This window comes from Xiphias gladius, chromosome 2 (genome assembly GCF_016859285.1).
Source record: "Xiphias gladius isolate SHS-SW01 ecotype Sanya breed wild chromosome 2, ASM1685928v1, whole genome shotgun sequence".
Taxonomy (NCBI): Eukaryota; Metazoa; Chordata; class Actinopteri; order Istiophoriformes; family Xiphiidae; genus Xiphias; species Xiphias gladius.
In genome coordinates this window covers 1,825,469-1,851,798 of record NC_053401.1, presented here as the reverse complement: position 1 = coordinate 1,851,798, position 26,330 = coordinate 1,825,469, and the positions used below count along the sequence as shown (strand labels likewise).

General features: G+C 43.0%; 3 protein-coding genes and 2 long non-coding RNA genes across 11 annotated transcripts in view; 3 read left to right on the top strand and 2 right to left on the bottom strand.

Moving 5' to 3' along the window:
- grip1 (glutamate receptor interacting protein 1) overlaps positions 1-14,596 on the top strand; it is a 59,215-nt gene extending 44,619 nt beyond the window's left edge. The window contains exons 17-27 of one of the 2 annotated variants that reach the window (XM_040141565.1): positions 276-420; positions 3,327-3,466; positions 4,423-4,626; positions 5,528-5,681; positions 7,146-7,184; positions 7,460-7,571; positions 7,765-7,797; positions 8,930-9,040; positions 9,152-9,268; positions 9,351-9,497; positions 11,704-14,596. In XM_040141565.1, coding sequence (XP_039997499.1) covers positions 276-420; positions 3,327-3,466; positions 4,423-4,626; positions 5,528-5,681; positions 7,146-7,184; positions 7,460-7,571; positions 7,765-7,797; positions 8,930-9,040; positions 9,152-9,268; positions 9,351-9,497; positions 11,704-12,003 — 1,502 coding nt within the window. In that variant the 3' untranslated portion in view covers positions 12,004-14,596. The remainder of the gene's footprint in view (positions 1-275; positions 421-3,326; positions 3,467-4,422; positions 4,627-5,527; positions 5,682-7,145; positions 7,185-7,459; positions 7,572-7,764; positions 7,798-8,929; positions 9,041-9,151; positions 9,269-9,350; positions 9,498-11,703) is intronic. The other variant, XM_040141571.1, reaches the window with a different exon arrangement.
- Positions 5,593-13,786, bottom strand: LOC120797748. Its single transcript, XR_005708564.1, has 3 exons — positions 13,677-13,786; positions 7,365-7,565; positions 5,593-5,673 (listed from the first exon to the last, which is right to left on the bottom strand). It is a non-coding gene; the product is annotated as an uncharacterized LOC120797748 (long non-coding RNA).
- Positions 14,597-18,685: 4,089 nt separating the features above from the next.
- lsm8 (LSM8 homolog, U6 small nuclear RNA associated) lies at positions 18,686-21,244 on the top strand. The gene is made up of 4 exons (XM_040141581.1): positions 18,686-18,894; positions 19,118-19,158; positions 19,795-19,922; positions 20,584-21,244. Exons 1-4 carry the CDS (start codon positions 18,864-18,866, stop codon positions 20,672-20,674), a joined length of 291 nt encoding a protein of 96 aa, XP_039997515.1. The 5' UTR covers positions 18,686-18,863; the 3' UTR covers positions 20,675-21,244.
- A 604-nt stretch (positions 21,245-21,848) lies between these two features.
- Positions 21,849-26,330, bottom strand: part of LOC120798320 (thymidine phosphorylase) — a 12,865-nt gene continuing 8,383 nt past the window's right edge. For all 4 annotated transcript variants that reach the window (XM_040142544.1, XM_040142564.1, XM_040142555.1 and 1 more), the window contains 3 exons: positions 24,742-24,969; positions 24,011-24,151; positions 21,849-23,384 (listed from right to left, as the gene is read on the bottom strand). In XM_040142544.1, the coding sequence (XP_039998478.1) occupies positions 23,239-23,384; positions 24,011-24,151; positions 24,742-24,969 (515 nt within the window). In that variant the 3' untranslated portion in view covers positions 21,849-23,238. The remainder of the gene's footprint in view (positions 23,385-24,010; positions 24,152-24,741; positions 24,970-26,330) is intronic.
- The window catches only part of LOC120798339, a 26,881-nt gene continuing 26,536 nt past the window's right edge, over positions 25,986-26,330 (top strand). For all 3 annotated transcript variants that reach the window (XR_005708680.1, XR_005708679.1, XR_005708681.1), the window contains exon 1: positions 25,986-26,154. This is a non-coding gene — a long non-coding RNA (uncharacterized LOC120798339). The remainder of the gene's footprint in view (positions 26,155-26,330) is intronic.

Genomic DNA, 26,330 nt, shown 5'->3' with positions numbered 1-26,330 from the left:
TCCCTAAAAGGGTTAGGGTTAGAAAGCTCAATTAGAAACCTTTTGTACTTTCTTAATAACCCATTAACGACCTCTTCAACCCCGTCTACGAGCTCTAGAACCTCTTCAAGGACACGCAGGAACGAATCAAGGACCCCTTAAACCTTTTTATTATCAGAACCATGGCCTTTCAGGACAAACTTAATATTTTTTTCTGCCACCACTGATAGGCCCAATCATCATATGGTCACAGTTCTTCACCCGGCGTTGTGTGAATCTCTATTTACACATTTCAGATGAGCAGGAGGTGTCTGGCAGCATCATCTACACGGTGGAGCTGCAGAGGTACGGGGGCCCACTGGGAATCACCATCTCAGGCACAGAGGAGCCCTTCGACCCCATCATCATCTCCTCGCTGAGCAAAGGGGGGCTGGCTGAGAGGTAAACACATTAACATTCTGTTCATTTAATCACAGCACATTAAAGCTTCTTTACTTGTTTCTGATAATTAATCATTCAATAACTTCTGATATCATGCAACGATGTTATTCGTGTTTTAACAGATTTAAAACATATTAATTATTTAGAAACTTTTACAAACAGTGAAAAATGTAAAATAAAGGGGAAAATAAAGTTCAAGTAAACAGGTAAGGAAGTACTTTAAGGTGTGTTTTAATATATTTTTATAGACGGAGTGATTCAGTAGATAACTGATAGAATATGGTGAACACAGTGACTGAAAAGAAATATATGGTATTGATAAGGCACTTTTATAAAACACATAGTAAAAGGTAGCATCTCTTGACATACGGTAACAGTCTGTATGATGTTGATGTTTCTTTTTTTGATTTCGAACCAAAACTACTTAATTTCTTAATGTTTTTTGTTCGCCGACCTTTCCCAGCCTCTTTTGATCCCTTTTTATCACAAATAATAACAAAAAAATGTAGGAGTATATTTGAAGAAAACTCTGAGAGCAAACTAAATGGCTTTTTTCCCCTTATTTATTTGCCTGTTTTTTTTAATTTTGTTTAATCTACGTTTTTAACTTATATTAAACATTTATTTGTCTTTCATTTCATTAATTTATATAATCTATTACATTTTATTTTATAAACACTTATATTATGAAGTTGAAAATGTTATCAACTAGAGCTGCAACAATTAGTTGTTTAATTGGTTTGTTGATTGACGCAAAATGAATCAACTATTTCAGTAATTCATTAACTGTTTTAGCGAAAATGCCAAACATTCACTGATTCTAGCTTCTCAGATGTGAAGTTTTGCTGCTTTTCTGTGTCAAATATGACAGTGAACTGAATATTTTTGTGTTTTGAGCTGTTGGTCGAATAACATACACCAGACTTCAGAGTAAGAAATTCTAATTCATAGTAAATGATCTGGATCTGCCCCAAAATGTAATGGGTCCTTCCCTGGTCCAGGCCCCGTCCCTCCAACAAGTTTGGTGCAAATCAGTTCCGTACTTTTGGCGTAATTCTGCTGACAAATAAACCGACAAAACCAATTTTGCTCTGAAACGAACTCTGTCCGCCAGTTAAAGCTTTCTGTCTGTTTTCTGTAAAGTATGAACAGTGTGACTCAAACAGTGACGGCAGGAATGAATTATAAAGTGAAACAGTGACTAGATGTGTTCAGATCAGAAAGGAAGTGCAGAATGTCGCCCTCTGCTGCTAATAATAATAATATTATGATGATATTAGAACTTCATTCCTTTTTTAAATAATTGTTATCATTCGCTCACTTTTATGTTCAATTCAACTTGATTTTTTTTTTTTTTTGGTTGACACATTTTTATCACATTTATCAAGTGCGATTGTTTACACCAGGGGCCTGTATCACGAAGCCCGTTCAACTTAGTCCGTCTCTCTTTGGGTATCTGGCTTCACTGGGCCCAGCATCGGTATCCATCCTGGATGAGCCGCATCCCAGAGCCGGTTATCCCCCCGGCTCCGTAAACTCTGGGTGCACCTTACCATCGTTACAACCATGAACGAAGTGATTAATATGATGTGAGATGAAACAGTGAGACCTAAAAGTAAATCTAACACAAAGAGATTTTCAACAAGGTGAAATGTGAACAAAACAATAACAGAAGAAGAAAAAAAGAAGCTGTAGACACACTAGAAATAATTTTCATACATTAAAGTAAGGCTCAGGTTATAAGTGAGTGCAGGAATTATTATATGTCTGTAATACAGAGTGAGCAGTTGTTTTGTTTTTTTCTTCTGATGATGAACAAACTGTTGTGAATGTTTGATGCGGATAAAAAAGTTAAAGTAACGTCAGACTGCTCCTGCTGCCGAAGCAGAGGAGAGAAGAGAAGAAAAGTCGTTAATGCCTGATGAGGTCAATCTGACTGTCACGTTGCAGTTCTAATATAAACAGTGTGTGGATCAATTTTCTAATAAAAGACAACAGAGGGTTCAGTTTTTATTTTCATCATCACAAATTCTCCTCATGTTATTCTGAGCTGCCGTGATGGAATAAGAGAGTAGAAGCATCGACTCTGTCAGGAACCCTAGATAGATAGATGATAGATAGATATATATATAGATTATAGATGGATAGATATATAGACAGACTAAGTGAAGTAAAAAACAATCTAAATAAATATCAATCAACAGTGGGAAAAAATAGAGACTAAAGTTAGAAGCTCTGCTTTAAAACCAGAGTGGACACATGGAAAGTCTTGAACAGCAAAACAATTCCACTGAGCTATAACCTATTGCTCTTTATTATTAGACACTTTAGTGTGAACTCTTTTGTCCCTGTCGGATCCCGAAGGAATGATGACTAACTTTTTCCAGGGATCCGATTGGTTCACTGGTCAGAAACCGTTGACGGGTTTGGGTCCGATCCTCTGACGTTCACCTGCTCTGGGGCTGCATAGGTTACCACGGTGATCTACTCTGGTTAAAAGGGAGTAAAGCCCAAAGAGGAGCAGGATAACCCACTGGTCTCACTTTGCGGTACCGGCCTCTGGTACTTTAAATATGGAGTAGTGTTGGTTACATAATAAAGTGAACAATAAACACAGAAAACACACACAAAATAAAATCCTAAACATTAAAAGAAATAATGACAATACAGAGTGACGAAGCCCCGTTAATATAGACAGTTTTCTATATTTTATTTGAACTGCATGTAAAAGCATTAGAAACAATTTTATTTAATGTTCAGACATTTTGTTTTCGACTATGCTTTGTTGGGTTTCTTTATAGTGTTATTATGTGTAAACTTTTTCCATGACTTCCTGCTGGGCGCCCTGACCCCGTCTGTCTGTCTGTGTTGTTTCTCTGTGTGTTTGCTGTAATCGCGTGTCGCAGGACCGGTGCGATCCACGTCGGAGATCGTATTCTGGCCATCAACAGCAGCAGTCTGAAGGGGAAACCTCTGAGCGAAGCCATCAGCCTGCTGCAGCAGGCGGGAGAGACGGTCACGCTGAAGATCAAGAAGCAGGGAGAACGTACGTAGACCCCCAGCTAAACGGGAAAAGTCTTTCATTTCACTTCACTCTATCGACCACGTGACCAGAGTCAGTGTATAAACATATATTAGGACACAATTTGAGAAACACAAAATACCACTTCCTATCAAAATCTTTAAATTTCCATGAACAGTGATATTGTGTCCCTCTGTCTCTATGCCCTGGGATGTTTGGAGCTATTTATGTAACTTAGATAACACGGTCATGGTAAAAATTTAAACCTGGTATTAATAGTTAAAACTTACAACTGTAAATAAATATGTGGCCACTCTGCCGCTGTTTAAGAAGAAGGATATTCTAGCATTTATTCAGATTTCCCGTATAGAATAAATCCATCACAAGTGACCTCTTTATGTTTTTTTGGTTAAAAATTAGGTCCAGATTTTTTTCAAGACTGACATAAGACAAAACTCACATGTCCACATGTAAGTTGAAAGAGTCACCGGTGGCTGTGAAGCACGATGTGTCCTAAAAACAACCGGAGGCACTTAGTGCCCGATTGCCGCAGTTTGCATCAGAATTTTTACTCTTTTTTTTGGAGTCATAACTCTGTCAAGTCTGAACACACAGACGCAATGGACACATCTTTAGATTCAGTGTGACTTACACTTCCCCAGGAAATCATTATCTCTGATGGCTATCGTGAAGAACCGTCCAAAAATCCTCCTAGGAGCCATAGAAATTGATGAAGTTTCCTTCAGCGTCACAGTGATGCAGTAATGGTTGTCTGTGCATCCATGGCTACACGGTGAACAGGAGCTGCCGACAGATAATTCGGCTGCTTTCAGTGGGACAATTTGTCAAAACGTAAACAAACAAAAAAAACAGGCTTTAAACTGATACTATTTTGGTCATTTTTAACTGAGATGACAAATAGACAACGCGCAACACTAAACGTTTGGTTTCCTAAGTACTTCATGTTTATTCCTCTTTAGTGTCAAGTCCGAAGTCCTGTGTGATTGGTCCAGGTCTGGGATCGGGGGCGGGGCTCGGTCAGGAGAACCAGGACGGGGAGGAGGAGCCTGTCATCATGGTCGCGCCTCCGTCAAGCCAGAGGGCGTTCAGCACACTGCCGTCTGTGGACAGCGCCGTGGAGTCCTGGGACGGATCCAACATGGACAGCAGCTTCACCACGCCAGGTAGACCTCACCCGCAGGTCAGGGTATCTACAGGTCTTAAAAACCACTGAATTCTGTCCCCTCAAAAAAGGTCTGAGAAGGTTTTAAAAGTCCTAAAATGAATTTACCAAGGTCTTGAATATTCTTTCTTGACTGCTGTGGACAGTAACATTCATTTACAGTTTTTCTGTCAGGAGACTCATGAAGATTTTAGCACAAACTTCAATTAACAAATTCATTTTTTTTTGTTGTTGTTTTTTTTTTAATTGGTTAGTCCATCCGTCAGTTTTCTTCATCTGGGTCCAGGCATCAATGGATTGTGAGACGATGGGCCCCTGGGCAAAGACAAAGGGCCCCCCACCTCCCCTATATAGGATCCCCAGACTGAAAGTGTCTCTTAGGTCGTTCTTTGTCTTTGTGATCGTTTTTTCCTCCTTGTGATTGTTTTTTTTTTTTTTTTTTTTTTTTGTGGTTGTTTTTTTCTCTCTGTGGTCAATTTGTGTCTTTTAGTGGCCGTTTTTGTCTTTTTGTACTTGTTTTGTGTCTCTTTGTTGTCGTTTTGTGTCTCTTTGTTGTCGTTTTGTGTCTCTTTGTGGACGTTTTGTGTCTCTTTGTGGTTGTTAATTGAGCTCTGTGACTTTGAAACAAGAAATGAAAGCAGTCACTTCACACAGAGGCCAGGAATTATTGTCATAAACAGCTGGGAAGTCCTGACAAAAATGTGATATAAATGTCAATAAATTCATGTACTTAATAAATAATTCTTGGCCTTGTTGTTTATCTTGCGTCATTTTCAACTGCTCTGACAGTGAAAAAGGTATTAAATTGCATTCTGTGTGATATTAAACAGGTCTTAAAAGACAAGACAAAAACAAGTTAAAAGTCAATACAGCAGTAATAAAATATTTCTGTTTGTTTGTAGCTCCACCATTTCAGTCGTCTCCGTACAGTTTCCACGAGTGGCGCAACGCCAAGACGACCAACAGCCAATCGTCCTCCTCCACTCGCCAGAGAGCCAATCCGCTGTCCGATCTGGGTCTGAGTGACGACGACTGGGACCGCCCGCCACTCGGAGGGTGAGACAGAGAGAGAGAGAGAATTTCTAATTTCAGAGTGGAAGGAAATGGAAATCCAACTTGTTCTAAATTAGAACAGGTTTATACTGTATCTGTTTAAATGACTATTAAAGGCATCAGATGAGCTGAAAACATATATAAAGAATAAAATAATGGCCTGGATAACGGTTAGAAAACTTAATATTCAAAAGCATCTAATATTTCTGAGAGATTTTTAACCAACTTTGAATGGTAAACTTTAAAAACTGGACAGGTCCGACATAATCAGACAGTTACAGGTAAAGGAATTTGAGAATCTGTCAAAAGTACAAAAATAAATAACCTTCCAAAATCACAATTTTATAATTATTTACAGATGAGAAGTCACTTCGCAATGAAACAGGAGTAAATAAAACAGTGACGGAGATACAGTACATGCACTAATATCTTATATAATAGATGGGTTTCCTGTTACCAACAATCAAGGATGCACATGCAGACGGGGGTAGAAAACTCAAAGCGACAATATCATGATAGCTTAATTATTTTTACATTTTCTGTGTCACCGCGCGACACCTTCGATAGACATCTGCAGGGTGTAGTTATCTGAACATAGGCCTGTTCCAGGGATAATCCTGACCCAGACTACACAGTGTTACCTCTTGAAGGTAGAAGTGTTCAGCACATTTATCAGCTTCCCTCTGTTTCCCATTAAAATTATCCCAAACATACAGACTTTTCAGACACGGAATACAGAACATTACTGGCTTCATCGATCTGACAGTGACAAACTGATTTGATTTTCTCTGGCGATAAGAGATAAGGATTGAGATAATACGTTTATCACAGTGATGTGAGCGAGTGGAACCAAACACACATTTAATCTTTCTGTGCCGGTCTGACCTTGTGCTGCTGCAGCCTTAACGTTAATCTGATGGCATCCAGTTAACGTTAGAAGCGGAACAGAAACGTTCCGGATCCGACCGGCAGACTGCAGTTATGACTTCTAGTCAGAGATAAGACTAAGATGTTAGAGTGCCCTCAGATTTAATCTTTAGACATACAAAGTCATGAAAAAACACTCCACACTTTTTGACATTTTTTTTTTTTTCTTCTTTGAAAAGTTAAAAAATAAGCTAAACAACAGGATGCACCAGCTCTATCAACTGGAGTAACACGCTGAAACTCTAAATCCGTGTCAAACAACTAAAGTTTCCTTTTTGAGATTCTGAACTTTTCCCACCCATAACTTCTGACTTGTGCAGTCTAAGGTCTAAAAACAAACCCTGTGGTTCTGGTTTGTTTTCTAAGCCCCGTAATATCAGCCAGTGGAGTTCACGTTTTTACACTCCTAAATTTTGTCCCTTTGATTCCCACAGCCGCTTTTCATTCATGACAGTAGCGTGTTAGCATTCCTTAATCAAATCACTGGTGGTTGCTAGCGGCGAGCTAACAGCAGTAACAGCAGTGTGTGTCTGTCTGCAGAGCCTGTAACCTGCCCAGCGGTCTAATCAATGACAGCAGGTACCACACTGACTTTTGACCTTTAACCCCAAAACAGTCCTCTGTCACCCCTCTGACCTCTGGCTGAAACCCTCACCTGGTGACCTTTGACCTCAGCCACACTGGCACTTACACCCAGTGGATGTGTATGTTGTCACTGCCCAATGCACCCCTCCCCCCGTCCTAAAGACACACTCTCACCAGCATGACCCTTCCGTCACCAGCCTCCTCAGTGTGTGTGAACCCATCAGGCTCTTCTCGCCTCTGATTGGCTCACCGTTCACCTTTTCCTTCAGGTTCACTGTGGGGCATGACGGCACAGAACCGGACCAGGAGGAGAACTTCTGGTCTCAGGCTCTGGAGGATCTGGAGACCTGCGGCCAGAGCGGCATCCTCAGGGAGCTGGAGGTGAGTGGTATTGTTAAAATCGCTGCTATTGAATGTATTAGTTGTAGAAGGAGCAGTAGAGGTAGTAATAATAGTTGTAGCAATTCATTCCTCTCATGCTTAAAGAGAAATACATGTTTTTCACTTTCTTTGGAAATGCAGCAGTAAATTTTAGTGACTGAGCTGAAAAGAAAAATGACTCCTTCTCTTCCAGGAGTCTGGGAAGGAGACGCACCTCCTCACTCTGGTATCTTCCTTCTCCCCCACTACTAACTCTCCTCCTGTCCTCTCCTCTCTCCTCTCTGTAACTGGACTTTTAGCGTTGTCAAACATCCAACATGTTAGCTGTTTTTGAGTGTGACTCTAACCGCACCCCAGCAGCAAGCTACAGACCATGGTGACGTTATTGTGACATCTTAGTGACATCACCCAGCTTCTGACCAATCACGTGGCAGAGTCTTGTTGCACCGGGCATGGCAGTTTGAGCAAGGCATGCTGGGAGAGCTTGTGCAAGGCCTGATGGGTAGTTTGTTTTGCCCGTCATGAAGCAGATCTGTCAGTCATGCATGTGTCTGATGAGTCCTTGATTCTGATTGGCTGAGGAGTGGGCGTCTGTTGAATGACGTGAGAAGACTAGGTACTATCATCAAACGTGAAGTAGAATGGGTAGAATCTCAGTAGCAACAGGAGCAGGTTCTCGATTCAAGAGCAGATTATTGTAAAAAAAAAACAGTAGAATCTGTCAGTAGATCTTTTCAGTAGAAGGAACAGTCCATCGGGTCCGCAGAGCCAACCAGCTGAAATAACAGTAGATCCTGTCAACCAAAACAAGAGTAGCTTCTATCAGTAGATCCCATCAATAAATCTGTCAATAGAAACAGTAGTTTCTAAAAACCACTGTTCAATAGAAACAGCAGTAGATCCTGACAGTAGATCGTAGATCCGTAGATCGTGTCAATTTTAGTAGAACCAGGCAGTAGAAACAACAGTAGATTATCACAGTAGCAATAACTTTGTCCAACTTGTCTAGTCAGTAGAAGTAACAATAGATTGTATAAGTATGTCCTGTCAGTAGAGACAAGAGTAGATCTTGTCTTCAGAAACAACTGTAGATTCTACAAATAGAAAGTGAGAAACAACAACAAAAGAACCTGTCAGCAGAGAAGCAATAATCCCATCAGAAGAAGCTACAATAGAATCTGTCAGTAGAAACTTGTCCTGTCCTGGTGTGATCGTGCCCGTTGGGTTCAAAGGTTGTCCACCCAGGTTCCCTTTAATCTCCATGTTTTTGATGGATCCAACAGAGTGTTTTTAACCAGCTGTCCTCTGATTGGATGGTTTTGATTGATTGATTGGCTTTCTCTGACGGCTGTCTCCAGGCAACCATCATGTCAGGCTCCACCCTCAGTCTGAACCATGACCCCACCCCCATGCGCAGCACTCTGGGACGCCAGGCCAGTTTCCAGGAACGCAGCAGCTCCCGTCCACAGGTAAGTCTCACCAGACTGTTGTACTCGACTATACCTGTGTTATGTCAAATCTTAAAATTTAGTGTTTATTTCATTAACATTTTTAAGAATTATTCCTTTGAACTTTTCCAGGTGACCCCTCGGTCCAACACCTTGCCCTCTGACCCCCAACGCCGAGCCTTCGCCATGAGGAAGATGAGGCAGGAAGTCAATGATATCCTAAACCAGAACCCTGTGGAACTGCACAAGGTGACCTTTGACCCCTCAACACTCTGACAAGAGGTTAATCTACTGGTTATGATCCTAATAGAGTGTTTGTCTGTGTTCCTAGTTGACTCTTGAGAAGGTCTCAGACCTGGAGGACTTTGGTTTCAGTGTGTCTGATGGTCTGCTGGACCGTGGTGTCTACGTTAACAACATCCGACCAGGGGGCCCGGCAGAGCAGGGAGGCCTCCGAGCCTACGACCGAATACTACAGGTATGAAAACCCTAGCCCGATGGGGATGTCATTAGTTTTGCAGTTATATTTGGTCATAAACCAAAATATTGGACTTTTACTCTTAGAGTTATGAAGTGCGATGAGCAGCTGGTTCCAGAAGTGGTTTTCCCTATTTTGTATTTCCATTTCTTTTTTTCTTTAAACATTATCGCTCTTGTGACTTAACACAGAACCATGGGACTCTCCTGGATAATGTAATCATCATGGTGGCCACATGTTGTAGCCACCATTTTTATTTATTTCAACTTTGTTTATCAGAAATCAGATTTTTTTCTATGGTGGACGGGTCTAAATACTACAATACCCATGAGTTCTCCCTCTTGGTTGTTCCAACACATTCAGAATCATAATCGCTTTTGCCGGTGACTTTAACAGGCAGCTAGTCTCGCTGGCTTTGTGTGTGTGCTTTTAAAACTCCTATTTTAAAGGCTCATTATTACGGTTTTGTGATTCCTTGTAATGTACCACAGTGTTAGTAATGTAACTTACATTATAGTGATGTGGATGAGAGATAATGATAATAAATGACAAAAATCCTAATTAAACAAAAAATATTTATTGATACATATTTGATTTATTTTGACAACAGAAGTTGACTTAACTTTGAAGTTCAAATGAAAAATGTAACTCCTTTAACACATTTGCATGTGCAGTATTATTCAATCCCCAGCTTTGGTACTTTGTGGCGCATCCTTTGGCTTTTATAACTTCTAAAAAATGTTTTCGGTAAGTGCTGACATGCTTCTTACACCTCTCGATCGGAATCTTTGCCCATTCTACACATGCAAAAGCCTCTAGCTCAGTGATGCTTGATGGCTTCCGTGTTGCAACTCCTTTCTTTAAATTCCCCTCAAAGATTTTCAATCGGATTTAAATCTGGTGACTGCCAAGGCCACTCTAGGACGTTCCTGGATCTTTTACTTAACCAAGCTTTGGTTGACTTGGAGGTGTGCCTGGGATCATTGTCTTGCCATAAAGTCCAGTGATCACCAAGGTGTAATTTGTCAACAGAAGGCATCACGTTCCTCTTTAAAATGTTCTGGTATTTCTGGGAATCGATAATGCCAGGTACACGATAAAGATTGCCAGTTCCTGCCGCAGAAAACAGCCCCACATCATCAATGACCAACCTCCATGCTTGACGATGGTATGGTATTCTTCTGTTCATAAGCCTGGCCTTTTGCACGGCAGATATACCGCTGTACCATATGTCCAAACAGGTCCAGTTTGTTTTCATCAGTCAGTAGAACTGTCTCCCAAAACTCTGTAGTCTTGTCCAAATTCCTCCTGGCATATTCTAGTCAACTTTTGATTATCCTTTTGGTCAAGATTCATCAGGTCATCCTATAGGTTTTTTGCAGTCACACTGGGGTTTCTCTTAGTTGTTCTGACTAAGTTGCTAAGGGCCCTTGATGGAACTTTGGGTTTTCTTCCACGGCCAGGCAGGTTTGCAGCTGTTCCATAAGTTTTGAACTTCCTTATAATGCTCCCAATGGTGTCTCTTGGAATATTAAATTTTTTTGTAATCTTCGTATACCCAAGGCCCTTCAGTTGTGAAGAAATAATCTCCTCTGTCAGCTTTTGTGGAAGCCCCTTTGTCTTTCCCATGTTTTGTTGAGGGCAGCCCCACTCACATGTCAAAATTTTAAGCTCGCTGATTTGATGTTTCTTGCTGAAATGCACCTTGGAATCAGTATCTTTGACCTTTTATCAAAGAACCAGATATTTTCTAATACAGTTCTTAATGTTTTGTACTGACGAATTAACTAGGAGAGTTTCATGCTAATCTAAGCTTTAGAAGTGCTTTTACAAATTTAATGACAGTCCCTCCAATAGTAGTGGAGATACTTCATTCTGGACAAAAGTAGGGGAATGATCAACCGATGTTGATATCCAGGTATCAAATATTGGTGATGCTACATGAAAGTCAAGGGATCACCAAAATCATTAACCTCTGGGGACCATGAACGTCTTTACCAATTTCCATGTGAGTCAGTCCAGTATTTGTTGAGGTACTTCAATCCTGACCAAAGTGGTGGACTGATCCACCAACTTGCCAGCTATAGAGCCATACTGTTCATGTGGCTAATAAAAGAGACATAGCCTCTGAAAAAGATACCTCATCACCACAATTCCATAAATCTCTCTCTCTCTAGATTAACCATATACTTTTTCTGTCTTCCAGATTAACCACGTGCGGACCAGGGACTTTGACTGCTGCCTAGTCGTTCCTCTGATCGCAGAATCTCCAAATCGCTTGGATCTCGTCATCAGTCGAAACCCAACCTCCTCCTCTCTGCTGGCCAATCACACTGATGGCACCAACAACAGCACTCACTCCCCTCAGCTTGTCGGCAGCAAGCTGGGACCGTCTGAGCTTTCTATTGGCCAAGGAGAGGATGGTGGTCCAATCAAGTGGAGCCAACCTGGAGATGGGCTTGGGGCGGGGCTTGGGCTGGGGCAGGTGAATAATAGCTCCTCATAGCGAACAAAAAATGGATCAAACTCGATCAAACTGGTTCTAACCAGACTGGAACAAAGAGGTCTACGAGGACAACATCACAACAAAGTTGAATCCAACTGGTTTAGACCCATCCAAACTGGTTCAGAGTGGACCCCCCATGGTGCTACACACACCCTCTGGATGAACTTTGACCTTTGACCACTAAAGTTTGACCCCATGAACTGCTAAAGCAGCCCGAAAGCACACTGATGGACTGGAGCAACTACTCACCTTTTCACCTGAACCAGTTTTGCAAACTGGTGTCACTAAAACCAGAACTGTGACTACTGATGCTACTGGAACCACAGCCAGAGCTACTGGTCTTATTGGTTCAAGATTAATGGGTACTGGTTCTTTTAGCCCAGAGCCATGGCCACTGGTTCTACTAAGGCCAGAGCCACAGTCAAAAGTTTTACTGGTCTAAGATCATTGGTTACTGGTTCTAAAAGCCTAGGACTGGCATTACTGGCCCTACTGGAACTAGAGCCACAGCCAGATGTCTTACTGGTCCAAGACGCTTGGGTTCTGGTCTTAGTGGTAACAGAATCATGCCTACTGGTTCCACCGAAGCCAGAGCCACAGCCAGGGGTCTTACCTGTACCAAGACATGGTTCTGGTTCATGGTCTCAAGGTCACAGGACCATAGGTACTAGTCTTACTGAAGCCAGAGCCAAAGCCAGTGGTCTTACTGGTCCAAGACATGGTTCTTGCTCTTGGTCTTGGTGGTCACAGAATCATGGATACTAAGCCAGAGCCATGACAGCTGCTTCTACGAGTTCAGAACCATGGCTCCGGGCCTTTCTGGTCTTACTACAACCAGAACCATGGCTTCTGGTTGTACTGGCCTAGGACCACATCAGCACAAAGACTGATAGGACTCCAGTCCAGAATCCAGAGCCTGCTGATAGACAGGCAGATTGCCAAGTAGACTAGGGATGCTCCGATCAGGGTGTCTAGGGCTGATGTCATTGGGATCATCCAAACCAGTGCTGATCACTGACTCGTTTCTTTTCTTAAACTTTTTTACAGGAAGCTCCTGCATGAGAAACCCTTAAAAACCCAGCACTTTGATTTATGTCAAAGTCTTACTCTTCATATTCTCCAAATAGGAATCACCAATCTAAAATATTAGTGTATTATGCTGCTACTGCTGAAGCCCAGGACGCTTACAATAAACTACATCGTACGAAGTGTCGTCCTACTAAAGGCGAAAGTATTTATAGCTGTTCAGAATGGGGATGCTGTTCAACAATCTAAAAAGCACTTTGTTTGAAGCTTACTGGCGCCTTGACTCTGCCCCACACGTTTTATATTACACAACTGAAGTAGAAGCTGTGTGGCAAGTATGAAAAAGGATCCTACCAGGGTTTCTTTGCAGAAGCAGTGTGATTGGGTCAGAGGGTTTTGTTCAGGCGCAAGATTAAAGATTACCATGGTTAAGTACAAGTGTTGAGATGGTAAAGTGTAAGCCTGAAGTGGAAAAAAATTTAAAGCAGTGATTAAAAGCTTTAAGTCAGAGGTGGTTTGTGCTAGGTAGGGTTTGATGTAGGTCAGATTAGGATAAGAATCTAGAAAGGTGGGATCCACAAGACCACAAAAAAAGTTGCAGCTGCTCAAATTCAGTTCTGATATGATGGGTAATCCTGCACACTTACTCTTACGAAACAGTTCTGGATATAGCTGAGACTCCTGAGTTGAAAAGTACAAAGAGGCACTGTCTTTACTGGAGAGTCAGGTGCTCATATACAGGTAGTCTCTCAGGCAGGGTGTAGGCAAAAATCCAGGAACCAAAAGACAAGGCAAAGTCACAAACCATGAAATGAAAACACAAGGAGATCACTGGAAAACATTGACCGCACATGGTAGAACAAAGACAATCTTACAGGGAACAGAGGAAACGGGGAGTATATATATGGGGTGGACTGACAGGAAACACCAGGGGCAGGTAAATTGATTGGAAGCAGGTGTGAATGATCAAAGGGCAATAATTAAAATGAAAGGACAGGTGAGTATTTCAAAATAAATCAGGAAACAAGACGTGAAACTTGACGAGATTTTACAACTCTGACACATCCGAAATATAATACTCCAAAAGTCTATTAGAAAAGAACTCTGCATTAGCTCGTAGCGTTCTACAATGCATTTGGGCCAACGGTGCTGCCTGGAGTCCTTATTAGTAACGGCCGGACAATACTGATCCCTTTAAACTTCTTTGTACTGTTTTGATATGTTCATCAGAGCTTGTGTCAGCTGACAGTTTAGAAAGTTTTGGAGCGAACCATATGATGATCAAGTGACACAAAACAGTGTTTGGTCAAGAAGAATAACACCTAGCCTTTGTGGGGTTTTCGTCGGGATTGAAACTAAAATTAGTGAATTAGCTTTGGCCCCAGTCTGAAATGGCTGCTAACCATCAGATGTCACTGGGTTACTAATATCCTGAAGCTTCTGGTCTTTTTACAGCACAAACAGGAAGAACGCCCCAAAGACTCATAAGGCTTGTAAAGTTAGAACATGGTTGGACAAACTTAACTAAACCACTTGGCCAATTCAGGTTCATGAAGGCAGGCAGCTTGGTTAAGGTTTAGCTTAGAAAAACAAAACCATATAGTTGGGGAGGGATGGTGACTTTAATCATGACTGCCAGTCAGTTCAGAGAGTTTGTTCCAGTTATGTGTGGTGGGTGCAAGGGGTGGGTATCGAAGCTTAATACAGTGAATGAGATGTGTCCATTGAATCGTTTATCGGTAGCTGTCGAGCTGGACTCGCTTTGATCAAATAGCTCCTAATTTAAATCCCAATTTTGTCAAGGTTGCTTATTGTTGACCTTCAATTGGTATCCAACAATTATCAACTGGTACTGAACGGAGCATCCCTAATAAAATGGGCAGAGAGACAAAGGGGTTTACTGTTAAGATTTTAGTTCTGTGCCATGAACGAGCTGCAGACTGGGAAAGTAATAATCATGACTATGAGGATGAGGATGAGGATGAGGATGACACTGAGCAGTTCAATAAGAATCTTTTTCTACTGTTTACACCTGTTGGATTGGCCACACTGTGTACGTATGTATCTGGTGTGTGTGTGTGTGTGTGTGTGTGTGTGTGTGTGTGTTAAACACAAGGCCAGTTAAGCCCCTGCCACCTCAATTCCTCGTCTTGGCTTTGTCCCCAGCTCCCGCCACCCTCAACCAATAGGCAGCCAGGATGAGAGACAGACAGCAGTTCTGAGAGATTCAGCTGATTGGCTGGAACCAATCAGAAAAATGCTTCCCTGCCTGTGTATGAATGGTTCTCCTCAACACACAAATGAACCAATCAGCTGCCTGGAAGAAGCCAAGCATGCCCCCACCCCGACTCCCCCAACCAACCTGCCCCCCCACCCCAGTAACAGTGATCTATTATGCTAATCGATCTGTGTGTTATTTGATTGACTGTTGTCTGTTTTCTCTGTTTGTTTGTTTGTTTCCATGGTGACTGAACCTGAAAAGATGTAAGATAGATTAAAAAACAGTTCAGTCGCGTCGCTGTTCACATCAAAACCATCGAACCCTGAAAACTTTCACCTCATAACCACGAAAACGATACAAGAGAAAAAAAATGTTCAAACAAACAGGAAACCTGTGATGGTAAAAAGTGTGTGTGTGTGTGTGTGTGTGTGTGTGTGTGTGTGTGTGTGTGTGTGTGTGTGTGTGTGTGTGTTCATTTGGAGTGATTGCAACATCTTCCTGCGCGCATCTCAGACTAAACTCTTTGTTTAAACTGGCCAATCAGAGCCCTCCCTCAGCACCAAAGGCCAATAGAACCCCCCCCCCCCGGACCTGAACCAACAAATAGCTGTTCTGCAACAGTTTCTGTGCTTCAGATAAGAGCGCTATTTCTGTGTGGATAGCTGTGATTGGCTGTTCTACTCCATCCCAAATGTTGTTAACTGTGACGTTTTGAATCTGAAGCACAGTGCTAGCATATTGTTTGCGTGTGGCTATGAGTCACTGAGCACAGGGATATTATTAACCTAACGTGGCTACCCATAGGGTTAATACAAATTTAGCACAAGGCTAATACTAGCTATGTATCACCTTACCATCTGGTTAACATGGCACGTGTTCAATTAGCACATGATAACACAGCTAATATATGGTTATCACACAGTTAACACCAGGCTTACATTGAACCAACATGGTAGCTTATTGCTGGCTGGGGGCCACCAAAAGGCTAACACAGCTAATGGGTGGTTAATGCACACCTGGCACAAGCTTAAAATAGGGATAACATCAGCTAATATTTGGTTAGAACACAGTCAACACAAGTTTAAATTTGCCTAACAGAGCTACTTGTTAGCACACGTCTAGCTCAGAGCTAACACCTGGATAACGTAGTATATGGTTAGCACACACCTAGAACACAGCTAACGCAGGGCTAAACCTAGTAAATTTACCAAATAATCACTTAGCATACAGATAACACGGGGCTAACACCTGGATAACACAGCTAGTATATGATTAGCACAGACCCAAAACATTGCTAACACAGGGCTAACACATAAAATAAAAGCCAGTAGTTGTTTAACATAGAGATAAAGTGCTCACACCTGGCTAACTCAGCTAGGTTTTATAACAGGGCTAAAATCTGGCTAACTCAGTTAGATCGTAGCACAGGGCAGACACCTAGCAAAAACAGATGGTTGTTTGCAAAGACCTAGACCAAGGCTAACACAGGGCTAACACTGGATAAACACAGCTAATATTTGGTTAGCACACTTCTAACACGGTGAACAGAGATAGTTCACTTGTGACCTTGTAAACATGGCTAATATTCAACATATTTGGCTATTTAGTTAACATCAGGATTACACTCTGTTAACACAGTTGGGGATTACACCCTGCTAGCACAGCTGCGTTGTTAGCCCTGTAATAACAGAGGTAGTACACGTGCCTAGGACAGGACTAACATGTGGCAAACATAGATAGTTGTTAGCACAGGACTACGACCGATAGTCTTTGTCTACAGCACTGCTAACGTACGGCTAACACCTGTCTGAGAAATGGTAAACAGCTAATTTCTAGTTAGCACAATGCTAACACATGAATAACACAGCTAGTCAGTGGTTAGCAACAACCTGGAACGAGGGTTGGACATGGCTAACAAAGCTAATGAGGCTGAGACATGGTAAACATAGGTGAACTTCCGTTAGCACACAGCTAATATTTAGTTAGCATATGGCTAGCTTTCACCGTCTTAGGACGAACATTACACAAAAACTGAGGTCAAGATCCAACCAGTTAACATAGCAACAGCCGAGACAAACAGTTCCACCAATGGGGAAAAAGCAACAGAGCTGAGGGGCGTGGCTTCAGGAGGGTTCGACGAATGAGATCTAAAGCCATACACACTGTGTTAGTGCACACGAATTAACTGTGTGTGTGTGTGTGTGTGTGTGTGTGTGTGTGTGTGTGTGTGTGTGTGTGTGTGTGTGTTAGAGAGAGAGAGAGTGAGAGAGAGAGAGAGAGTGTGTGTGTAAGTAACGTTGCAGGGATTTGCACTGTAGTGATTCACCTCAGCAAGACGTCCGCCCACACACACACACACACACACACACACACACACACACACACACACACACACATGCATTGCACTGCCATTTGAAATAGTGGGTCAGATTAGTTTCCATGTAGCTTCACCAACCAACCAAACTGTATTTTTCTTTAAAGGAACAGGGATGTTGTAAAGTATTTTTGTACAAATTTAATACTTTGGTAGCATGACGTTCCTGGTGTTTGTCCTGTCGGGCTCCACTGCTCTCCTCCACCCCCCCTTTGTATGGACGACTACTGAGCAACAATAAAGATGAAGACCTGCTGGGACAACTGGACTCCATGTGTCCTCTCACACAAAACACATACATGTTTGCTTTTAAATATAAAAAGACTATTGATATAATCATTTTTATACAGGGGATCCTGTGTGTACCGAGAGGGACATTACAGTTAGGACATTAGGAAATTACATTAAAGTTAAAAATAGAAATACTAACAGCAAATATTTAATATATATTTGGAAAAGTATCTTAACTTGGAATTAAATCTGTACTTTTACAAATACAACAACATGGCAAATGAAACTTTTTCTAAAAATATATAATTTTAAAAAATATATAAATTATATTTAAAAAGTATCAATCATTACTGAGTATAATTTATTGCAGTATAATTTATGAATATAATTGATTAAAATTATTAATTTTTATAAATTATATAGAAGAGTATAATTTATTAGTGAATAGAAACTAATTTATAACAGTATTATTTACATTAAATATATATATATATTTAGAAATTATACAAAAAATAAAATTTATTATTGCAGAATTAGTACTGAGTATAGTTTTTTAAGTACAGTTTCTTACTGAGTATAAAATATTAAAGTATAATTAATGACTATAATTTATATACAAATTAATTTAATAAATTATTTTTTAAATATATATTAATAATACAATATTTTTATGTATAATTTATAGTTTCATACATTTTGTACCAAAGTATATTCTATAACTGCATATTATTTCTAAATAGTATAATTGATTACAGAATAATTTACTACAATATTTTTTTTTGAAGAAATTTCCATTGAAACTTAAACCGGATATGACGTTCCCGCTCGGCGCTCTGCTCTCCTTCCTTCCTGCCTGCTCGGTGAATCGGTGTGGGATTAATCCGGCCTGTCGGTGTTAGCAGCCGCTGCTCGTCGTTGTCGGTGCCGTTTCTGCAGCTATTGATCAGCACACGACCGGTGGAAACATTATCTTTGCTGGATACATAAACACCGAGCCCGGCGAGAAGCATGTCCACCGCCCTGGAGAGCTACATTAACCGTATCCTTCCGCCACTAGACGGCTAACATGCTAACTGCCCGTGTGAATGATTGGATATATGCTAGTTAGCTTAGCATCCAAGCTAGGAGAGACATCTTTGTTTAGTTATTCATTAACTTACAGCGATATAACTTTTTTTTTTTTTTTTTTAACATTTTGTTGTAAGTTTTAACGTTAATTAATGTTTTGCCCAGAAAATGTTGTTTCTTTAACCGTGATTCAGGAACTGTGGCCATCGTCACCTCAGACGGCAGGATGATTGTGGTGAGTTTAAATAAATTTCCTATCAATACTCTATTGATCTGACAGAGTAATTATTAATCCGGTATCATGGACAGTCTGCTGACTAACAGATTATTGATAGATGGTACCGTTGCTGTGAGTTGGTGAACAGGTCTCAGTCATTTCTCCAGGGAAATCTCCAAAAAGTTTCTGGGTCCAGTTTCAGATTTGAGGCTCTATTTGTTCCACACGTGCGGATTGAATGTGTCTGAGCTCGTGTTATTCGCACTCGTTTTTTCCACACTTCAGTTTCATGACATGTCCGGAGCGTTACACTCTCTGTTCACGTCCGCGAGAGCTGTGCGTCGGGCACGTGCTGCCGATGTTGTGATGACGCTGATGGTCGAATCGTGGACGGGTTGTGCGGATCAGTCTGAACCGGGCGACCTACCCAGAAAAAAGACCGAATTTCAGGACGGGAATACGGAAAGGGTCTGACACGAGGCTCGTTGCGTGGGTCCCGGAGGTCTGACAAACCTGTCGGACTCATTGACAGTATCAAATCTGTGTATTGATAATTATCGATAAATATCACTATGAGTATTTTGGGCCTGGCTCCTAACCCTGAGGTTTTGTGTGTGTGTGTGTGTGTGTGTGTGTGTGTGTGTGTGTGTTCAGGGCACTCTGAAGGGCTTCGATCAGACCATCAACCTGATCCTGGATGAGAGTCACGAGCGGGTGTTCAGCTCCAGTCAGGGGGTGGAGCAGGTGGTGCTGGGACTCTACATCGTCCGAGGAGACAACGTGTGAGTCGGAAGTATCAGTCAGCATCCTGATCAATAACTCGGTCGTATTTTGGAAACCGTTGATACGGAAGAATCAGGAGTGTGCAGGGGTGAAGCGTGACGTTGACGCTGCCAGTAGCGTTAAAGCTGCAGGGGCTGAATTTAAGGTCACACACACACACACACACACAGAATAGGTTTTCCCTGCGTCACCGGCTGCTCTCAGGTAACGTTAGTTTGTCTTTGGAGGTTTAACTGAAGTTGACGCGCAGCATCGAGCAGTTTTCATGTCATCGCCTACTGCATCAGCATTTTAATGTTTAATGTGGACCTGGGGAGTTTAGCATGAACTGATATTCAGTTATTATCAGTAAAAGATGGATGGATGATGTTGCAGCAGCCACTTTACGTAAATCCCCAAAACAACGATACAATTAAAGGCTAAATTATACAAAATAACTAAAAAATAAAGTGTAGAAATAAATATATAAACAATAGAAATGAGTGAATTCTTATCAAATTGGACAATAATGTAATTGTTACAGCGAGAGCATGTAAATGGTCAAAGGAAAAGCAAGTGAAAAATGAAATAATCAGCGGATCCCGCTTTAATATGATCAGTTTATTGATCAGTGCGTGAGCAGTGTGTGAGATTAACGGCCGTGTGGTTGTTGTGCTTCAGGGCGGTGATCGGGGAGATCGACGAGGAGACCGACTCCACCCTGGATTTAGGAAACATCCGGGCCGAGCCGCTCAACTCTGTCGTCCACTGACCCCCCCCCAAACCATCTCCATGGCTCGCTCGCTCCTCGCTGATGCCAGACGCTCAGCACCGAGCAGTAAATTCAGATTTATCATCTACATTTATCTTTCTTTTTTTTTTTTTTGTCTCATCACTCGGCTGCTGAGTCGCACAACCGTCAAACAAAGCTGGTGCCCGCGCCGCGGACTCTCCATCGTGAGGCGTCTTGGCGGCACCTCGTAGTGGATAGACTTACGCGCTCGAACGAAGCGGCGGAGGGCAACTGTGCTGCACTGTGCCGTAAACGGGGAGTGATTCAGGACGCGGCATCAGTTGTGCGGACGAGTCTCACGGGAGCCGCTTTTAACGCCGGATCGGCTGAGACCTCCTGGAACCTGTAATATGGACTGAAACGATTGAAAATAAACAATTTATCCAGAAAACAACCTTCTTTCAGTAACCGGCTCCTGTTGTGACGTTTTTCTGTTTTGGATTTTTTTATAAATAAAGAGGTGAATTGTTAAAGTGGTTAGATGAACTTTTTTATGCTTTGAGGCTTTTTGTCAGGCTGTGATTGTTTAATAAAGTTTCATTTCTCATATTCCGACTAAACCTCTGGTTTGTTTACTGAAGTGAAACAACCGACTGAAGAGATTTAATCCTTTTTATCATGTTCATCGCAGGAAAACGCCTCGGCAACGAAACAAAAGCCTCGAGGATCGTTTCTGAACTCAGAGTGAAAATGTGTCAATTTATTCTGAGCTATTTCAGTTTCTTCTGCTGGAAAATGAAAAGAAAAAAGCCAAAAAAAACAAAGCTTCTTGATGGATTCATTTCCTTTTTCGATCAGATATTTTCCGAGTCGTCAGAGTTGAGTATAGTTAATAACCGAGGAGCGAAATTCAAGGATTTTTGAAACGTTAAAATGAGGCGAAATAAGGACTTCACGCAGTTTAATGGCATAAAATACTGAAGACTACCGAAGGTTGTCTTCATACGTTTCATGCACGTGCATTTATTTAATACGTGCTTGTGTGTGTGTGTGTGTGTGCTTCAAGATAATTTTCCCTTTAAACAAAATTAATATTGTTGTATTTTTATTAAAGCTAAAAACATTAAGCAGCGCGTCGTCCCAACAGGAATATACGAGATCATTAAATGATCAAACAGATAAATGAGGAAAACTTTTTTTTTTAATTTTTTTTTATTGTTATTAAAAATGTGGATACTTCAACCTGACACTTCATAAAATATTACAGAACAAAACAGTCAGAGAAGAAGAACAGCCCCTGCTTCACCTCGTTCATTTCATGCTCAGTGGTGCAGGAAGTGTTCGGATCTTCCACTTCAGTAAAACCACTGATACTGGGCCACGCCGTGGAAATGCTCCATTACAAGTACAAGTCCTGCACTGACGGTGTTAATTAACTAAAAGTGTGTGAGTATAATCAGGAAAATGTACCTCAGGTATTGAAAGTAAAAATATTCAGTGCAGTAAAATGGCCCCTGTGACTGTTGCGCTCATATATTATATCATTAGTTCGTTATTACTGAAGTGTTGAATATAAAAGCAGCATTTTACTGTTGAAGTGCTTTGACTGTTACTGTAAGTGTTTTACAAGGGACTGCAACTAACGTTCATTTGCTGTTTGTTTGTGTGAATGAAAACTTCACAGTCTTTGTTTTGTCCGAACTTCAAAATGAGTCAAAATGGATTAAAACCCTGAAAAGGAGAAGCAGCAAATCGTTACGTCCCAGAGGCTGGAACCCAGAAATCTTTGGGTGTTTTCTGAGTGAAAATGGCCAAAAAAACGATCGTCGAAACAGCTGCCGGTTAATTTCCGATCAATCGACTAATCACTGTTTAGACCGGGGAGGACTTTCAAACAAAGCATCGTATTTTATAAAGTCTTCACGTGTTGGGTGTGAAAAAAAGGATGAAAGGCTTTGAAATAAGCGCGGTGCTGTGAGAAGTTCAATATTTTACAAAGTGGCGTGAAGAGAAAATACTCCGGCGCAAATTGTAACTAAGTAAATGAACGTAGTTACTTTCCAATGTACCTAGTGTTCAGAGTAAACAGTTACTGTCGGTCTCCACAGTTACACTTAGACGTGTAACGTAAACGTACAAATACAGCAGTGGATAGTAACTAAGTACATTTACTCAAGTACTGCTCTTAAGTACAGTTTCGAGGTGCACGTGAATCACTCACAGCATCCGGCAGGTCAGTGACAAGTCCCCGTCCGTCCCCGTCCCCGCGGGACGCTCGGAAAGCGCGGCAGAGCTGAAGCCCGCAGGGTCAGGAAACGTGGGAGCGGGTGGACCGAATGCGGGACCCGCGGATTAACGGGGACGGCGGGTTTTACTCCCGCTTCACCGGTCACTAATTGAACGTCGATAAGAAGAGCTCCCGGGTCGCCAGGTTGCGGAGAATCCTCCTCCAGCGGGACACTTTGTCTTTTCAGCTCTTTAACTGATCGTGGAGACCGTCTCCCGCGGACCGTCTGACCCCGGTCTGCGGGACGCCTGGGCCACAATCACGGCCGTGAACTGATTATTAACGTGGACGGAGGATCAGTGGTCAAACGAGGGAGTTACTGAGGCAGCAGCAGCTTCTTCACCAGACTCTGCTTCTGTTGCGTCTGCGTGTCCGTTCCCAGACTCAGGGCGTCCCGCAGGCGGTTCATCTGATCCGGGGTCGGAGCCGGGTCCTCGTAATGAAGCCGCAACCAGGGGACGCCTGAAAATACCGAAGCAAACCACACGTGGTCAAGAGCCCTGCTCCTCCTCCTCATCCTCCTCCTCATCCTCTTCATCCTCCTCCTCATCCTCCTCCTCATCATCCTCCTCTTCATCCTCCTCCTCCTCCTCATCCCCCTCCTCCTCCTCCTCATCCTCCCCCTCCTCATCCTCCTCACCCCCCTCCTCCTCCTCATCCTCCTCCTCATCCTACTCATCCCCCTCCTCATCCTCCTCCTCATCCCCCCCTCATCCTCCTCCTCCTCATCATCCTCCTCTTCATCCTCCTCCTCCTCCTCCCCCTCCTCATCCTCCTCTTCATCCTCATCCCCCTCATCCCCCTCCTCCTCCTCCTCCTCCTCCTCCTCCTCATCCTCCTCTTCATCCTCATCCCCCTCCTCCTCCTCATCCTCCTCCTCATCATCCTCCTCCTCCTCCTCCTCCTCATCCTCCTCCTCATCATCCTCCTCCTCCTCCTCCTCCTCCTCCTCCTCATCCCCCTCCTCCTCCTCATCCCCCTCCTCCTCCTCCTCCTCCTCCCTCATCATCCTCCTCCTCATCCTCCTCCTCCTCCTCACCCCCTCCTCCTCCTCCTCCCCCTCCTCCTCATCATCATTGACCTCTCACCTCTCTCAGCCCTCTGACCCGGCGACACCAGCAGCTCCGCCCCCACGCTGTGATTGATGGGTTCTCCGGCCTTGGATCGTCCCGCCCCCAGCTTATGAAGGACCTCAGCCAAAACCAGACCGTCCACTTCCGAGACTAGTCCTGCAGAGACGGAGAGGGACACGGGTCCCACCATGAAGTAGAAATGAAACAAACTGCGAGGAAGCAAAGAGGTAAAAACAAAATGTGTCAGTAAACAGACGCCAAGGCAAAAGGAAAAACGTGGGTTTGCACATGTTAGTACAGTTTAGTAAATACGTCGGTAAGTAAAAATACAGAATACATAAGTTTGCAAGTCAGTAAAGATCTAAGCACATAAATAAATATAAAAGTATGGAAGTAAGAATATAAGTAAATTCTTAAGTGAGTAACTGCACCAGAACAAATAAACTTAATTTGTAAATAAACAGAAATTCTTATAGCTAATGCTGGAGTATGTTGCAGCTTCTGCAATGAGTAGAAATAGAATAATAATATAAATGTAACTTAGTTAAACGTTCATGTTCAAATGGAATATTATGTGAATAAAATGAAAAATAAAACCACATATGAAGGGTTTGTGTTTTCCCCAAACACAAACACAAACACAGACATTTACTCTACAACCTGTGTGCCCTTCAGAATAAAAGCTCTAAACCCCCCCCCCCTTATTTTAGTGTCTTGTGTTTTTTTGTTTGTTTTGTTTTTCGTACCCTCCGCAGGCGTCGTCAGTTCGCTCTGATGGTCAGCTTTTCTCAGGACGCTGTAGTAATCCGTGTGGGCGGAGCACAGCGACTGAGCCGCCTCCGCGGCCACACCCTGGGCCTCCATCATGGCCCGGAACTTGGACAGAGCTGCTCCGTCGGTCACCGCCCCGGAAATCCGCTCTCTGCCCGCCGGCAGATCGGACACCAGGCCGGTCATCAGCAGCAGGATCCCGCCTACGGAAACGCAGACAGCGGAAAAGCCGGTGGTCAGGGGGCGGCTTAAAGTGATGGATTGCAACAACCGTCACCGGGTCCCCGTGGTACTGAAGGAAACTTAAAGACCTGAAGAGTCCCGGGCAGGTTCTGCAGTGAGAGGGGTCGTGTTCTTTCTTTTATTTCTGAGCAGATTTTCATAGACCATTATTTGCTGGGGACCTCAGAGATGGTGACCCCCCCCCCCTTAATTGACCCGGGGCCCTAGGCCCGGGGCCTGTGGTTCCTGGGCTGGGAACCACCGGCAGATACAGGAGTGTGGTACTGAGGGAACTAGGTGGAACCGAGGGCTCCCAAAAAGACTGGGATTAAGAGTCAAATGCGGTTTTACGCAGATGATTCATTATCGGCATCGTAACCAAGCCGTTCCCGAGGCTGTATAATCCATCACAGACATCCGGACCCCTGCCGAAGTACTTAAAACCGCCCCGCCCCGGCGGTAGCCCCCCCTGGGGAGGGTGTCTCCAGGACCACATTAGCCACGATGACACACACAGACTCAGAAGGTGTAAACACCAATAGATGGATAGAGATATACTGTGATAATGGATAGTGGTCTGATAAATGTGGCAGCGCTGGCTCCAGTCAGCCAGTCAGTCAGTCAGTCAGTCAGTTAGTGAGTCAGTCAGCCAGTCAGCCAATCAGTCAGCCAGCCAGTTAGTCAATCAGTCAGTTAGTGAGTCAGTCAGCCAGTCAGTCATTCAATCAGCTGGTCAGTCAGTCAGTCAGTCACTTTGAGAGTGAGGAGGCGTTTAAAGTTCTACTAGTGTTGCTGCCTTTGTCTTTATATTTAGATTCCTTCAGTTTGTAAAGTTTCCAAACTCCTTCGTGTTTCTATGGTTTTATTAAACCACGCAGCTTCGGGGCAGTTAGAGTGTCGGGTTGTTCTACGCTCCACGGGTTCCTTGAACTACCCACTGGCTCCGTGTCATTTTTTTTTTTCCCTTGAAATGCTCTCTTCCCCCAGGGTTCCTGAACTACTCACCGTGTGCCCACCTGGTCTGTGTTTGCGCGTGTGAGAGAGAGAAGGGGACAGGTGCACGCAGGCGTGGTTAAGAACAACAGGTAACGCTTGTTATCGTAGCTTTCCAGCTGAACGACGTGACCGACGGTCGCAGCGATGCTCCGCTCGTGCAGGACACCAAGGTGGGTCACGCGAAAACCCGCAGCGTCCGCCTGGAGCCGTTTCTGTGAAAAACCAGAGACGTCCGGACGCACGGACGCGAAACACGTGTTTTTCAGACTCTTTGCGCCGACGTCGCTAATCAATGAGCACAAACCCGCTCAGAAGTCGCAGGAGAAAGACGCTGCAGAACTCGCCC